The sequence below is a fragment of the Asparagus officinalis genome, chromosome 7 (assembly GCF_001876935.1).
Source record: "Asparagus officinalis chromosome 7, Aspof.V1, whole genome shotgun sequence".
In the NCBI taxonomy this organism is placed as follows: Eukaryota; Viridiplantae; Streptophyta; class Magnoliopsida; order Asparagales; family Asparagaceae; genus Asparagus; species Asparagus officinalis.
In genome coordinates this window covers 98569534-98587033 of record NC_033800.1, presented here as the reverse complement: position 1 = coordinate 98587033, position 17500 = coordinate 98569534, and the positions used below count along the sequence as shown (strand labels likewise).

The window sequence follows — 17500 nt, the reverse complement described above, 5'->3', positions numbered from 1 at the left end:
AGCTACAGAGAGATAAGGGTGACGGGGCCCACCCATCTGTTATGGCTTATAGGGTGGACCTCACCATTTGTGTATATCTTGGCAGCTCATTTACCAAAATGAACCCTGCCCACCCATCCACATCCCCACACTCGCGTGCATGTACGTACATGTATTCACATAAACATTTAGGAATGTATGAATATGGAGACATTACAGTGTTATTAGCAAGGAAAGACACACATGAGAAAGTTCTTAAGTCTACAAACACATGAAGACCGACAAATAGAGTTACCAACAAAAGAAAAAGAACATTGCTACTACCAGCTCTGCTACTTCTTTCTAGGTTAAATAGAATTATTAAAAAAAATACTTACATTTTCCAATTGCAGTAAATGACCGGTACACAAAACAAAAACATCAACCAGTGTCCACATAAGAGAAATTGTAGGCATAAGACTCCTTGCAAAGCAAACTCTGGCAAGATCACACTATTTATTCGTGAAGCTGAATCATAAGGGTTGATATAGTCGAACTCTAAGTCCGCCAGGCACATGAGCTACAAAACAATAAATAGAGGAAAAATATGTCGGAAATGGAAATTACAATTTTTAAGTTCATAGAGAAAGGAAAAAAGCAGTAAATATAAGCATAAGGTAGAGAAAACTCTCAGTCAGAGAATGTTCGGGAAACTTGTGGATTATAATAACCAAGTTGAATGGAAACGGGTACGAGTACCGGTACAGATGCAGGATACAGCAAATTTGTAAAATTCTAAGTTGCATGGAAACGGGAACGGGTACTAGTACGGGTGCGGGTGCGGGTACGGGACACAGCGAAACTGTAAAATGTAAGGTACGGGGACACGACTACATATATATATTGAATTAATACTGTACATAAGATAAATTTTTCCCCTTCATGTGTCATTAGAATTAAAATTTCGATCACATTTTTGAGTTTCTTTTATTATATTGATTATCGTGAATTGTAAACTACTTATTTTTTTACTAGACATCTAAACGACCCATTAACTATATAGTTTTAAACTTGGGTATGGACTGAAACGAATCCCACCCATATCTCGTTAGTTTCAAAAGACGGATATGAAGTGTAAGCTCTACGTCCAGGAAGTCTTTGACAAGTGTTTTAAATTAACACATATATCGTATAATTGAGTATATGCTGTAATAAATGCATGCATATATTCAAGAAGTGTCCATGAAGTTTGGGTACGGGAAAGTGTCGGGTACGTGTCCGGTAAGGGTACGGCTTCATTATAGAAGTACCCGGGTAACATAGGTAAAATTGTAAGGTTACGGGGACATGTTATATAATTATATATATATATATAATATATATATATATTATTATATATATATATTCATTATATATATATATATATATATATATGAGATTAAATGGGTATCCTTGTCATGGAGGGATTTCCTCCTTGAGCCATGTGGCAGCAATCCCACCATCCTCATTAACGTAGGAGAGTGTGAGTTCGGTGCGGCGATTTGTGTCTCTTTATGGGATGGTTTGGATTATGTCACATAGGCAACAAAGGAAAATCCCTCCTATGACAAGGATACCCATTTAATCTCTTATTATTAATATAGTATATATATACTATATAATTATAATATATATATATAATATACAAATTGATAATTTACGATGCAATCATTTGTTGTTTTTCATTCATTTGTTAGAATTAAAATTTCTAGGCACATTTTTAGAGTTTCTTTATTATGTCGATTATTGATAAGTTGAAAATTGCTCATATATATATATATAATATATATATATTATATATATATATTCTAGATAGTATATATATATATATATATTATATAAATTGATAATTTACATGAGATCATTGTTGTTTTTCAGTTCATTTCATTTGTTGTTAGAATTAAAATTTCTAGCACATTTTAAGTTTCTTTGATTATGTCGATTATTATAAATTGGAAATTGCTCAATTTCGAACTAGGCACCTAGACGACCGTTTAAAATCATAATTTTCAACTTGGGTATGGACTGAAATGAACCTGACCAATGTCCAAAGTTTCATGAAATATTGTGAAGGATGTTAGTCCAAGAAGTGTATGACAAGTGTTCTAAATTAAAATATATATTGTATAATTGAGTATATGTCTTAATAAATGTATGCATATATCTAATGAGTGTCCGTGGAGTTTGGGTACGGACACGTGTCGAGCACGTGTCCGGTATGAGTACGGGTTTATGATAAAAGTATTCAGGTAACATAGATTATAACCCTAACAAATTATAATCTAAATTGCTCGGTAAATTTAGTGGATTATAGTCCATTTTTAGTAGTAAAATGTTTAGCGCATGGATGGATTTTGTAATCCATCAATGTTGTCAAAATGGCCAAAAAAGACATGGGACTGGTGGTGAGTTATTAAATAAGGCCTTAAATTTTGTGAAATCATAAAATGCATAATTGTCTATTACTTGGTTGAACTATATGGCATATAATCCACCAGAAAATAAGCTATTTTTGATGAGTTATAAGCCAAATAAGCCACTTGCCAAACATCTCAAAGTGGCTTATAAGAAACAAAAGTAGCTTATAAGCCACTTTAGCCATTTACCAAAAAACATGCTCTTAGCCTAATACAAAGTGAACAAAAACATTAATATTTGTTAACAAGAATGTCCCGTTTCCGATATTTGCTAATGTAATTCCAGCTATTTGGGTGAGATATACTAGCCTGCATAAAAATGACTCACATCGCACACGACAACTATATTGTAGAACAATACTAATTTGATTAGATGATAATGGACACGAATGTCACAGAAAGCACTAAGTGGTCTAGACGTTGGACCCAACACGTAAAAGCCTAGGCGGGGTTCTTTTTTTATTATTAATTACAACAATTGATAGTATATGCCAATGTTATAAAAGCTTAGGTTCCAAACTGGTGTCTAGGCAGATTTCTTTCTTTGTTTTTAATTGGCGGTGGAGGTTTTGCTAAAGGTTGAAGGAGGTAGAGTAGGTGTCCATAGTTAGAGGTTGTAGGAGGTAAGAGGATGTAGAGACTGTAATGGACGAAATCACGATCAAGACCTAAAAGATGCAATCCACGTAGGCAAACCACACTCCTCTAAGCACTACCAAAACCTAGGTGGGTAGCCTATGTACTGCTTAAACACTACGCACTTCGTGGGCGGCCTATGTACCGCCTAGGCCTAAGCGAGTGGGCTAGGCGGAGGAAGCGATTGGGCTAGGCGGAGGCTTTTAAAACATTGATGGACCCTTCTTACCAGCAAGGTTTTAAATATCGGATATCGGAGAAATATCGGATGACCAAAATTCATATCGGATTGTGGATATTGGGAAAATATCGGGGATGTGGTAAATATCGAAATGCCATAATGAATGTTTGCATACATAGTATAATGCATTAAAATATAATCTCAATATATGTAATAAAATTTAAGCATACAAAATATGAATAATATATGTTTAGGATCACTAATCAACCTTCTAAAATAAACAAAAGTGTAAAGCAACGTTGCAAATGAATAATATATGTTTAGGATCACTAATCAACCTTCTAAAATAAACAAAAGTGTAAAGCAACGTTGCACCATTCGATCTGCTTGTTTTAGGGCAAAATATCATTTGATATAATGGGAAAATCTTGATATCTCATCCAAAAATTCCAAACGCGGTATATTATTTTACAACAAGCTATATAAAAAGATATATTGGTCCACATATCGGCTAATATATCGGTCATATCGGGGATTTATCACTCAAAATAGCCAAAAAACGGTAAAGGATATTTAAAGACCATATCGGTTGCGGCAAGCCCGGTAAAAGGATATATCGGGGGATATATCGGGCCATATCGGGGATATTTAAAACAATGCTTACCAGGGATTTATACTCCATTGGTAACCTCATTTATGTTTAGTTGAGAAGGCCTAGATGACGATAAAAAAATATACAATCAACATTACAACAGATTCATGATAATTAACCATCTTTAATAAAAAAAAGTAGCTAGAATGTCTCCAAGTGTTAGCACATTATAAAGCATTTGATAAAACCAAGGAAGACTTCTGGCAACATTCCAATAATAACTCCTAGGATAACGATCCTTATTTTTCAGAATCTAAAGGTTCAAATCAATTGTACCTAATTTGCTCGACCCTCAACAAGACATGATCACGTACATGTTAGGGGGAAAGGGTGGGTACAACAAGGAAGGAAAGAGGACTGTCATTTTTTTCTAGTTTATAAGTGCTTTGTGGCAGTTTGGTTGGTTTCAACAATTCTCTAGGATCGTAGTAGCGAACGAACATGCCACTTTATGGCTGTCCGTTTGTGGGCATTAGAGAAGAAGAGAGGTACTAGGACTATAGGAAATAGAGAAGGATAAAATAAGTGGACTTCAGTTTTCTTTTCTGTAAGTGAACTTTAGTTATTATTTCAAGAATTGTGTTTATTGTAATTGCTTCATTTTCTTTTCTCTTTCGGAAGTGCTTAATTTGTGCAGCTAGGAAGTAACTAAGAGGATCTAAGGTTGTAAATAAGATAAATAAATAGAAATAAAAAAGATAGATTGTGTTAAACCAGATTCAGTCACAACATCTTAACCTATGAATCAATGGATTCACGCCTTGGCAAATCACATGTCCCATAACAAATCACATGCTGAACTTTTCTCAAGCTTTCATAAATTTCCTAGCCTCTACAATGTATGTGAGAAAAATGGGTATGTTTGGTACCAAGTATAAAGTTATGCTTGGTAATGAGGTGTCACATCCCCCTTCACTCATTCAAATGGTTGCATATCTCTATGCACTCCTCAACCCATGTGAATGTGATCCCCCATTTGAATGAGTGAAGTGAATTATGTCACCTCACTATCAAGCACAAAATTAATGCTTGATACAGATCAAGGTATCAAGCTCTAAAACTAAAATACATATTTTTTCAATCCTAACGCGAGTTGAATTTCAAGTAATCCTATCTTGGAAAATTTTAAATGCAAATAGAACTCTTATTTAAAATTTAAACCTAATTAATAATGTCCAACAAACTAATCTATCCTAACTAGCCTTTTTGTCAAATGAGAACTTTTCAACCAAATTTGAAATTGACCTTTAAATCTTCCTAATAGTCGGATTCATGTCTAGAGTCTAGACCTATGTCAAAACCAAAGCACGTCCTTAAGTTAGAGTTGCATCATGAGCAAGAGCCGAAAAGACCTACATTGGAGTCCAACTCAATTATTAGAGCATACAACTTGTGACCTCATCAAACTAAAGTAACTGAGATGTTAATCCAATTTCCTCAAGAAAAGTTCAAAAAGTGGAGTTCAGAGTCCGTATCATGAACCAGAACTAGAACCAGATCATGAAGCCGAACCCAATGCTTGAATCAGAGTTATACACTACATCCGCGCCCAAGCCTCCAATCCTCACGCATGATCAGAATAACATCCAGTTAGAGTCACTTCCAATTCGAGATGATCCAATGATGGACTTTGCTTATACTAAATTCACCTCCGATAACCCGTTATCAAGTTCTGGAGATACTCTTGAAGACTTTGGTGGCAGTTGAATTAGAATACACAAAAGTTGCAGAGTTTATCATATTATCTTTTTTTTTAACTAGAGGTGGAACTTCTCCAACAAGAGATCTAATAGGGGTGATTTAAAGATCAAGTCCAAATTTGGTTGAAAAGTCCTCATATGGTGGAAGACTAGTTAGGATACACACGTTTATTAGGATTTATTGATTAGATTTAATTTTTAAATTAGACTTCAATTTCCATTTAAATTCTAGCAAGATAAGGTTAGTTGAAATTCAGCTCGTATTAGCTCAGAAAAAGACATGTTTGATTTTGACTTGTATTACTATTAGAGATAGGATTCTAACCCCCCTCCCCAATATGTGTGCGCTCACACACACATGTATATATAGACGGTTATGCTTGGTACCAAGCAGAAACTTGGTGTTTGATAGTGATGTGGATGTATCTCAACGCGCGCACGCACACACATATATATAGATGGGAATGCTTAGTACCAAGCAGAAACTTGGTGTTTGGTAGTGATGTGGATGTATCTCAACCCCACGCCTAAAGTTGTCAAGTACAAAGGGAAAAGTTGCCACATGGAGATGTACCTTCAATCCAACTAATCTCACTCGCATCTATGGTTGAGATTCCTCAACCTCACTAACACTATACTTGGTGCTTCGTACTAAGCATACCCATATANTATATATATATATATATATATATATAAATTATTTTCATTATAAAGACTGATAAAATTTTATGAAATTTTTTCTGGTTAATTGCTAGCCACACGAATTAGTCGCTGGCAAAAAAAGAAGAGAAAAGGAAGCTACAACAAACTCAATTCTAAAAAATAGCTAGCAAGTCCTCAAATCCAACCATAGTTTCCTTGCTCAAAAGCTTCTATAACTACAATGTTAATTAGTCATAGTGCTAGGTGACAACTAGTGACATCATCATCCACTTCTAAAAAAGAAAACTGAAGTCCCCTTCTCTCTGTTTTCAAACTCGCAAACCTAACAGACCTCTTCAACCAAGCTTTCAGATCCATCTGTTTGTTCCTCATTACTTACGCCTCATACCTTGAAGCTTGTGTCCTGCTTCATAAAAGGGCCCAAAGCTTCACCTTGTGCTTCCGTCTTTTTAAACATTGCTCACCAAACAGGAGCTTATAGCCGACATAAAGAGGTTGAGGACGGAAATAATGTTGCTGAGAGCAGTTGATAGATCATGATTCAACAAGTCTAGTGTATCTTAATAGATCGAGTTAAGGCTAGCCAGTTTTATGACAGTAAGATGCAATATTTTTGGGAGGTGATGGGAGGACTGAAAGCCAACATGAGAATACACGAGGGAGGTTCACTTTACTAATGTACACAGTTCAGTGTAATCTATACATCTAGGTAGCATCAATATGAATATGAAACTGAAGTTTGTGTACATTAGTAATAAGAGGCCTAATTCATTTAGCCTTAGGAAATTAGTTTAGCATTAGATATTTGATTTTAAGTTTAGATTGGACATTGATTTGATTTTAGGATATTAAAGTTGAAATTTAGATTTAAGTTAAGTGTCGTAGCTCTATTTGAATTTAGAATAAGTTATTTGATTTGAATTTTTAATTGTCAATTTTAGGTCTATAAATAGCCAATAAATTTAAAATTTTAATGATGAAATTGATTAGCTTCTGTGATCAAATCAAAGGGTTGAATGCTATGTGATTTGTATATTGGCGTGAGAATAAATCATATCCCTTGAATACGGGCGATTTGCATATCTGTGCAAGACCGAATCTTGTGCCTTGAAGTGGGATTGCTGCTCTTTTTCTTTTTCTCTTATTTAATTTTCCTTTGTTGCACCCGGCCCTTGTCTTTTTCCCTTTATCTCATCTGACCAACAACAAAATCCTCATCTCTTTCCTCCACTGTAGCTAACCAATCCCACAAAGCCTCAGTATTTCTTTTTGTTTGATAATAGCAAAAAATCAAAATAGCAGCCCGGAAATACAAGAAACTACTTCCTTTTCCCTCACAGCTACCCAACAGCACCCATTAACAAATCCAATCAAAGCAACTCGTGAACAGACACACTCATCTTCCGGCTTGCTGCCATCCCAAACCCATTCCCATCAATTAAATGGAGAATTTACATAATGTGAAAGAAGAAACCATTTCCTTTGAATTTTTCTCATTGTCAGAGGTGGTCTTCTATATTGTGCATTATATATCTTCTAATCTCCAAAATGCTTTAATTTTGTTAGCAGATTTACAATTATAGATCTTATCATCATTAGAAATACCTCTGGTTTGTGCACAGAACAATCTTATTACAAATAAATTGGGTGTTTCCATAAACAGAGCATCTTTAGTCTGCATGGCCTATGATCGATGCAATCTGATTAGGCATGTTTATAGAAGACAGCTGAAAGAAGGAAGAAGAGGGTTATTATGGTCAACAAAAAACCATTACCACCGCTGTTATGCAGACTCCAGAGCAATGAAGAGACAGTAGAGACTAAACCCTGAGCCAGCATGTAAGACATACTAGGCAGACGCATTTTCGCACAATCAGATCTGATTGTACCTGTTTCTTCAATAGAAGCTTGAATCTTGTTTCTTGAAAGAGGGTGACATGGCCTTATAACATTTCAGCGAATCAGGACTATTTGAGCCAAAACCTGACTTATTTGCAGCAGCGGAAGAAGTGGAAGTGACAGTGACACACAGATGGGGAAGGCATTTACTCCCCTTTTCTCTGGAGTTTCCATCATCACTAACTTTTCTTGTTTTTTACATTAGAGGGTTATTGCGCTAAGAAAAGTTCTAGTTCCTTTTGCCCTTCTATATCTGCCTACAATCTCTGCCAACACTGGCCTTAGAGCATGATTATCCATCAAATTACCTACACCACGGACCTGAGCACTTATCATTTCTATGAAAATAAATAAATAATGAACAAAAAAATTCACTTGAGGCTTATTTCTTCACACACACTCATCTTATACGAGAGCTAACAAATCTGAAGTGGCTATTTCTAGCAACAAGGTGGAATATAACAAGGTTATAGTGAGACAACAAGGTAGAATTAGAAAGTTTATAGTGAGACGATGCTATATATTTTGAAGGATGTTGCAGTTGATTTGAAGGATGTTGCAGTTGATTAGATGGAACTCCTGTAAATATCTTAAAGGTTATTGCAGTTGATTAGATGGATTTGCTGTAACTGCTATTTGAAATTAATCTCACGTCAAACTGCCAAGACATCTTTACCTGAGAGGCAAAATGTACACACGAACTTGTTAACTGGTAAATTCATCATTAGCCAATTCCCAGGAAATATTAATTAATAGAAACCTTACTAATGCAATAAAATATTATGATCCGCCTTAACCTGAGCAAATTTATAACCATGATGCACAGAAATATAACTTTGATTTATCTTCTAGTATAAGTTTCACATATACAAAAATCATGTTGCTTCATAAATTCTTGTGTTAATTGGAGTCAATGTGTGATTTCAGGCACTGAACACGTTGCAGTAATTTTGTTCTATGAAAAAAGAATTTTTCATAGAGTATTGTCCATGTTTACATAGTTTGCAAAATACATGGGTTTCTGAAAGCAGTACACCAGCAGAATTATAAGGAAGAAGGCTTCCATAGTATTATGCAGGCAAGAAAAATACCAACAAAGTTAAGGGGAAATTTTATGAGGCACCTATTTGGGCCATTAAAGGACAAAATATGAATACAATATGAACATAGCTCAAATGAGAATGTGGAGATGGATGAGTGGCATGAATTATGAGGTACTTAAGAAAAGGATGCATATAGGTAGCTTCAATTGTGGACGAGATGTGGATGAAATATCGTGAGATGATTTGTGCATGTGCAATGAAGATCAATAAGTGCACCAGTTAGGAGTGCTAGGTTGCTTTATATGTAACAACAAGGATTAGTGTCAGACCAAGCTGAGAGGGTTTGAGGAAATAAAAAGGGTCAACACAGGATATGACCCTCAACAAAGCTGAATGAATGTTGTTGTTGCATACCACAAAGAGTGTCCAATACGCATGGTTCTGACAAATACAACTAAACCAATGAACGTGATGTATGATTAAGATGCATGGGTTTATTCTAAGGATGCAACTGGACAGCAATATGGATATGTTGTTTGAAAGTCAATTTACTTGATCCTGGATTTGACCCTGTTCTTTGTAGCTTATGCTAGAATGCACTTCCCACAAAGTTTGACAAGAGATCACAGTGAAACCAGATCTATATTTTATTTGGAAAACTTGTTGGATAAATAAACTAAAATATAGACATATAAAATCCAAGGACCAAACTCGTTCTCAATATATCTGGATGCAGGAACGGATTCAAAACCAGTAAATCTCAACCTCTGTATTACTCTCCCACTCTCCTATATCTCATTATCTCTCTTTTCTAGAAAAGGGCTCTTCGACTATAGTAACCCTCACTACCACTAAATTGAAAGAAATAAAAACAAGTAAAAAGAGATGATCAAAAAAAGCTTTTTACAGTTTGACCTACGGTAAGACTAACAAAACTTTGTGCTTTCATTTGTTGGATTGAAGAGTAGATATTCTGAGAAACATCAAAACATTCCAAAGAAGCGACAAAGAAAAAGTTAATCATGATGAAATTTCTTTTCTAGAGTCATATATATGATAGACTAATTGATAAATATATAATCCTTTATCCAGTTTTGCTAACTGCCATAAGAAAGTACCTAGTTCCAAAATCGTGTAACTCATGCCAAGCTCCTCTACTCGCAGCTCCTGGTATACATTACTTATTTTTTTGGTTAAGGATATCTATGTAGCGTACTAATGATCTCAACTTTCTATGACGTCTCAACTACTAAATTATTAATAATGCATCAAGTACGTAAATATAGTATTAAGAGGTACATGTTAATGATTAGTAACTATCTCTTTCAAGAAGTAATTTGTGAAGATCTAATATAAAACATGATCATTTGGAGAAAAACCATGGATGGAGAGTCCTCACCAATAAAATAACAAGAAACGTCCATCAACTAGCAGACAGGCAAATCTAAATTGTGTTTCATTCCATTACTATGCATCACTGTATCACGCTAGAGTAACATCAAGACACCAATACTCACCAACAAGCATATGCTACTCCATTTGCATTACAAGCTCTGGTCCAGCTTAATGAAACTACATCAAACAGATTTGGATATACTATTAGACATTTGGATTTGTTTGATGACATTCAAATAAATTTTTCTAACCATAAGCTCCTATTTTCACATGTAGAGAGATACAGCATGCTCCCATCCAGAACATATCATTTTCAATGTAAAACACAGGCTGTTTCATCCAATTGTAAGCAACCTGAATGCTTCCTAAGATAGGCCACCAACAAATTAATCTATAAAATTTTGAAATGTAATTCAACCAATGACAGTATTACTTTTTCCCAACTTTGGACAAGTGGCAACATTTCCAAGATCCACCAAGTTCAAACCTTTTGCACGTGTTCCTTGAAGATACGCATGACTAAGCCTATACGCACCTAATCTGCAAACCTCCAAAGACTTTTGCAAGAATGACAAAATGTTAGCAAGATATAACTACACGAGTTCAGCTAGGCTAGAAGGAATGATCCACATACGAAAAGGATAGCGCTTATGAATCGGATCAGCTTAATAGCTTGATAAACAAACAACTTGTGAAGTAGATATAACCCATGCCGCCAAAATTACAAAGAGAAGGTAACTAATAACGATGATAACAAGAAGCATGGGGTTCTTAGAATCCTTCTTGTTGGTGATGGGTTCAAAATTAAAAAAAAAAATCAGTAAATTTGAGCCATAAAAGTTAATAGTTTTTGTCAGCTGCCAAATGAAAAGGTCCAACAGAAAAATAGGCGATATATACAGCAAAACTCTTAAGTAGATGTTTTTTTGTTGTCGCTCGTCAGGATCAATTATTGACCCAATAAAAGTCCTTGGGCATGCAACAGTTTCAGCAATGGTGGCAAGATGGAATTTTTTACGTTATTATAGAACTAACCCAAAACTGATCTTTCTGTAAAGTAGATTCAAAACCATTCCAAGGTACAAATCAATCACCTCTACATTACAAGCCTTTAATCTTTTGATTAAAACTACTTTATAATCGCAAACAAAGAGATAATTGACCGCAGAAACCATTTAAAAAAATCTGCTACCGACGCAAGTGAGAACATAATAACATTAAAGTTTTATTTTAATTGATCCTTCGTATAAAAGAAACAGAATTGCATGTAATACAGAAAGAGAAAGAAGAAACGGAAGTACTTGATAGATGATGAGGACGAGAAGGGCGATGATGAGGAAGAAGGCGNCACACCAAGATGGCTCCAACCATCCTCCCCCTCTCTCTCCCCCTACTATTTCACCTCACTCTCTCCCTCTCCTCTCTTCCTCTCTCTGTCTCACCCCCCGCCCCCTCTTTCTCTGTCGCTTAGGGCACACAGCACCGCACAAGAGTCGGGGAAAGATGAGGGCCCTAGAGGTGGCGATTTGTAACCCGACCCATTATAAATGGGCATGGGTGACTTGATATTGGTCGGGTTATAAATAGATCGATCCAACGGATCCATTTATTAATCATGTAACGGGTTAACCCAATAGGGTTGTGTAAACGGTCGGTCGGTTCGGTTTTATCAAATTTTAAAAAACTAAACTGAACCACCCATTATTTAAAACCGAACCTAACTGTTGCAAGTCGGTTCAGTGCGGCTTGGTTCGGTGCGGTTCGGTTCGGTTCTAATTTTGTGAGAATGTGTATTTTTTATGATCTAATTTGTAGTCCCCCTGAAGATCTAATTTTAATCATAAAATCTAATTAAACCAATTAGTTCTCACTAATCTATAATTTAGTAGCATGCATCAAGAGCTAAAAAGTTTAGATCTTTCCCCGTGAAACTAAAAGCACAGATTCAAAATTAGAGTTTTTAGTTTATATCTCCACTACGGGTGCGGGTGACCCCAAAGCAGGAGATGGATCCTGAGGAGATGGTTCGGCCTCGGCCATGAAGACGATGATGAGTGGCTGCTTGGCGGCGAGTGAAGGAAATTCGAGTCAATGGCTAAAAGAAATTTGAGTTAGCGACGAGGCGGCGAGTCAGAGGCGACGACGGCCTGCGCCGGTGCAGCTGTGGTGCACCTGCGCCGGTGCAGCTGTGGTGCACCTGCGCCGGTGCAGCTGTGGTGCACCTGCGCCGATGCACTGCGGAGTGCAAAGAGAGAGTGAGAGTGCGGAGTGCGGAACTGCGGACAGAGAGAGGAAGTGCGGCTGTGGGCTTGGATTTAGGGTTTAGGTATTAAGATTTGAGGGATTTAGTGAACGGGTCGGATATGGTTTCTAATAGGTACGGGTTAAAAATTATAGTGTTATTAGTGATACGGTCGATTCGGGCGGTTCAGGTTGAAAAGTTTCCAACCCGATCCGAACCGACCTACAAACAAAACCGACCCGAACTACTAATTTTTGATCGGTTCGATCGGTTTTTTCGGTCTGGACCAAACCATGCATAGCCCTATAACCCACCAATCCGTTTAATTTTAACTCATTTATTATTCAACTATTAATATTTATAATTTATAAAAACACACTCATAAAATATCAATACTTATGAACACTATAAAATCCAGAAATTTTATATAACATTATGAAAATTTTATAATTTGAAGAAAACAACCTTAGCAATTAAAAAATTAAAAGCATCCTCAAAATTTTAAAATTTACTAGAAACCATTAAAAAATCAAAACTTACAAAACAGTACAAAAATCTATAAATTATAAACAGCACAATGAAAATTTTAAAATTTGCAAAAAATATCCTAATAGTTTTAAAATTGTAAAACATACCCTCAAAAAGACAAATTAATGAAAACACAGCTATGAAATATCAAAACCTACAAATAGTACAGCACCATGAAAATTTTAAAATTTATAAAAATACCCTGATAGTTTCAAAAAGTTGCGAATAACACCCTAAAATTAGTCAAATTTTACAAAACATGCCCCTAAAAAATCAAAATCCACAAATAACTAAATAATGTATAACTCAAAAATAGCACCATGAAAATTTTGAAAATTGCAAAAAACACCACAGTTGAAATTACCCTAGAGGAGGGGGTGAATAGTATATGCTAATCTAATCCGATTTAATGCCAAATTAAAACTTATTAACAATTATATCCTAGCAAGTATAATAAACAACAAATTATATGCAATGATATGAAATTAAACTAAGGGTGATATAAACATGAAATAATACAAACAAGATAGTGGGCAAATAACCAATGCAAACACAAGAAAATGATCACGGAGTTTGGTCCTTCCGACCTGTCACACCCCGCTTCCCAAAATACTGGGGAATCGGAATGTGAACAAGCCCGCGACGTATTAAGTTGAGGAGAATAAATAAATGATCATTTCTTCTCAACCTAATACGCTAAGCGCCAAGCAATATACAATGCGAAGTCACAGATTCCCGATCACAAATAGCAAGAATATAATAAACAACTCAGAAATGAAATAATTCATATCACAAATAATATATCATCCGAGACACAAAGTTTGGGTCAAATGTGCCCTTATTACAAAATAGTCTAACAAAATATAAAAAAACATAGTCCAACAGAAATAAGGAGGAGTATTGTAAAAATAACTAAATCCCTCGAAAGACTAAAAGAGAAAGTACTGCACCCAATACGCCGCTACACCGGATCGGTCAGAGGGCTACACGTAATTCGATTTCAACCTGGTTCGAACTCAAGCTAAACTCGGGTGAATGTCAAATTCACGGACCAAAGTGACTACACTAGCTTGACTTTGACCCAACAAACCAACCCTAAGCTATACTAGATCCCGAGGTGAGCCTAGAAGATACATCAATAGCTATATCCGATCACATGAACAATGACTTTCTCATCCCAACTCTTCTTATTTTTCTAAGTCAACAACATGACCTATATTAGATCTTTGGTCCACCCCCTAATTTAGTCAACACACACACACATGTCACTAAGTCTGGTTCATGACGCGCAAAGCCACTAAGTCATGAACTACTAATGGTTCTCAAACACATCAGAGAATAAATGCAACTGATCATGTGCAATAATATTATGGCTTACCAGATAATTAAGCATCATAAGTCATGAACGATAATTGTGATCAATAACTGTATAAGTGAACAGTAACATTAACCATATTTAATATTTATTGTTCAAAACTTTTAATCATGATTGCATATGTGGTGTGTGATAAAAAAATACTAACTGATAATACTTGTGAAATGTGTGTGTAAGACCCCGTAGATTTTGAGTATGTATATGTACATCAGTAATAAGGTTGAGTGTGCTAGATTTCAATCATATGCAGCAGAGTCAGAGTATGCAGTTTCTAGTCCATGAGTCGACCCATGACTGTCATGAGTCGACTCACGAAATCGAGTCCTGTTGTTTTTTTAGTCTCTGCTGAGTCGACTCATTATATCATGAGTTGACCCATGAGTCATGAGTCGACCCATGACTGTCATGAGTCGACTCATCGGGCTTTCTCTGGTTTTCTGGGTCGGGTTTGTTTGGGTTTCGGGTCGGGTTTATCCACTTGTATATATTCCCCTCTACCCGAAAACACCTCTTTTGATCAGAAAACCCTAGAGAAACCCTAGCATCTTCTCCCCCTCTAAACCCTAGCTCGTTTTTGGGATTTCTTGAGCGATTTTTGGGGATTTTCAACGGCTTTTCGTGGATTGCAGCGAAGGGGATTGTTCATCATCACTTCTAAGGCGAGTAACATCTCGCCCAACCCTTCTCCCATGTTTCTATTTGTTTACAACTGTTTTCCATAAGTTTTATTGAGCCTAAGACTTATTTTCAAGTATAAATCAATATCTTTGTTAGGGTTAATACTAGAGATCATGTATTTCGGATTTTTAGATCCCCACTAACAAGTTTTTCATGAAAACCCAGATCTGGAATTTTGTTTAAAGAATAAAAATATGAGTTTTATTTTGATTAAATGTTTTCTTTCATGTTTAGGAGTTAAATGTTAGATTTAACCTACAAGAAAATCGTTTCTCATGATAAACATGTTTTTCTCACTGTATCATAGTCGAGAATCGATAGCTATAGAAGTGTAGATCAGTAAAATGGAAGTGTGGATCGTGTTGAACAAGTTACAATTAGGAGAAATGCTTTGTTCAGCCCGTGAGTCGACCCACGGCTCAGCATGAGTCGACTCAACAGGTTGAGTCGACCCATGACTGTCATGAGTCGACTCACGAAGTCTAGTTGTGTTGTCTTTTTGTTTCTGCTGAGTCGACTCGTCAGTATACGAGTCGACCCATAAGTCATGAGTCGACTCATGAAGTCCTTTCCTGCTATTATTTGTGTTCTGCTGAGTCGACTCATTTTGAGCACGAGTCGACTCATCGCAGTATTTTTCTTTCTGTTTCGTTCGTGCTTCTGTTTAAGTTATCTGCTATATATATATATATATATATATATGTATGTATACAGTGTTTACATTTTTCAAGGGTACTACCTACCACGTTTGGACTTGAGGAGTGCCTTGTTTATTGAATATTTATTTGTAGTGAATATGATTTTACCTATCCATGTGATATGACCTTTCGGACATAAGTTTAAGTCAGTACAGTAGGGTATGTTCGGGTATAAGACATGCATACTTCCTTATACGCAGTCCTCGTGCTGGACTATAATCCATTAAAGTCCTCGTGTTGGACTATAATCCATTAAAGTCCTCGTGTTGGACTATAATTCATTTTAAAATCATGTTTTAGACTTTTGCTAAACCTTGAGCATGGTACGTAATCAAGTTAGGTACATGATATGTTGTATTGGGATGGGACATGATAGCTACCTAGGTTGTGCATGAAACCTATTGTAGCTTTGTCATGTTTACACTTTATTGGTAGAGATGAGTATGTATTCTTTTCTTTATTTATTTCTTATGACCAACCTCGGGTTTAATATTTAGGGATCTACAATTTGAGATACAAGGTATATACATGAGTGTTTCTTTGTTTGGATTATTTCGCTCGACGTACTTATGCTCGTGTTGTATTTCCCTAAGTACTAAAACCCATATATGTTTGTATAAATGATTTATATTATTATGTATTAACTGTATTTTCATGTACAACGAGCCCTATCCCTTGGGGTTGGTTGATGTTGCTCGCTAGCGCTTTGACACTCATTGTCCCTCCCCCTTTCAGGTAACGAGCCAAGAGCCCGGAGGCACTTTAGCTTCAGCCATCTATTTTAGTTATATTTTTCTTTGAGCTCCACTGTAGACTTCTGTTTAGATATTTGAGAGTTTTATTCTAGAAGTTGTAAAGGCTATGTGCCTTATTTTCTCTTGTCAGATATTTTGTATTTTGAGACTTGCTGAGAACTCCAGTTTATTTATTTCAGACATTTATTTGTACTCCAACATACTAGATAGTGAAATATTAATTTGATCTCTATTATTTCATCAGTTGATTCCTGTATAACCTTTTACTTGCTTTGTACTACACCTGTTGTTGATCCCACTAGAGAGATAGAAATTATGATGGTGAAACATGTTATTGCATGGTGTGGTGCATGGCATGTTTGACATTTCTGGTTTCACCTCGGACTGCAGCCTTGTGTGAACCCAGGGGCATCACAGTGTGGAACTATCATACTATGTGTGATGAGGATAATTACAATATACCATCCGACATCTAAACTAAATTCAGCAGAAAACATAACTCTCATGTATATTATCATATAGTGACGTATCACAGAGAAAATAAACTCGAAAGAGGTGTGATCTTGCCTCTGAGGACAAGGGGAGGCGGCGACAAGCAGAGAGGACAGCGGGGTGCAGAGCCGTGGGGCTGTGGGTGGGGA

The 17500-nt window shown here is 36.0% G+C and overlaps 1 protein-coding gene across 3 annotated transcripts in view; it reads right to left on the bottom strand.

Annotated features, from left to right (window-relative positions):
• Positions 1–11109, bottom strand: part of LOC109849995 (probable protein cornichon homolog 2) — an 18989-nt gene extending 7880 nt beyond the window's left edge. For 2 of the 3 annotated variants that reach the window (XM_020419890.1, XM_020419891.1), the window contains exons 1-2: positions 11017–11109; positions 357–538 (exon numbers count right to left, since the gene is read on the bottom strand). In XM_020419890.1, the coding sequence (XP_020275479.1) occupies positions 357–538; positions 11017–11046 (212 nt within the window). In that variant the 5' untranslated portion in view covers positions 11047–11109. Of the gene's footprint in view, positions 1–356; positions 539–10705; positions 10761–11016 lie in introns of those variants that run through there. The other variant, XM_020419892.1, reaches the window with a different exon arrangement.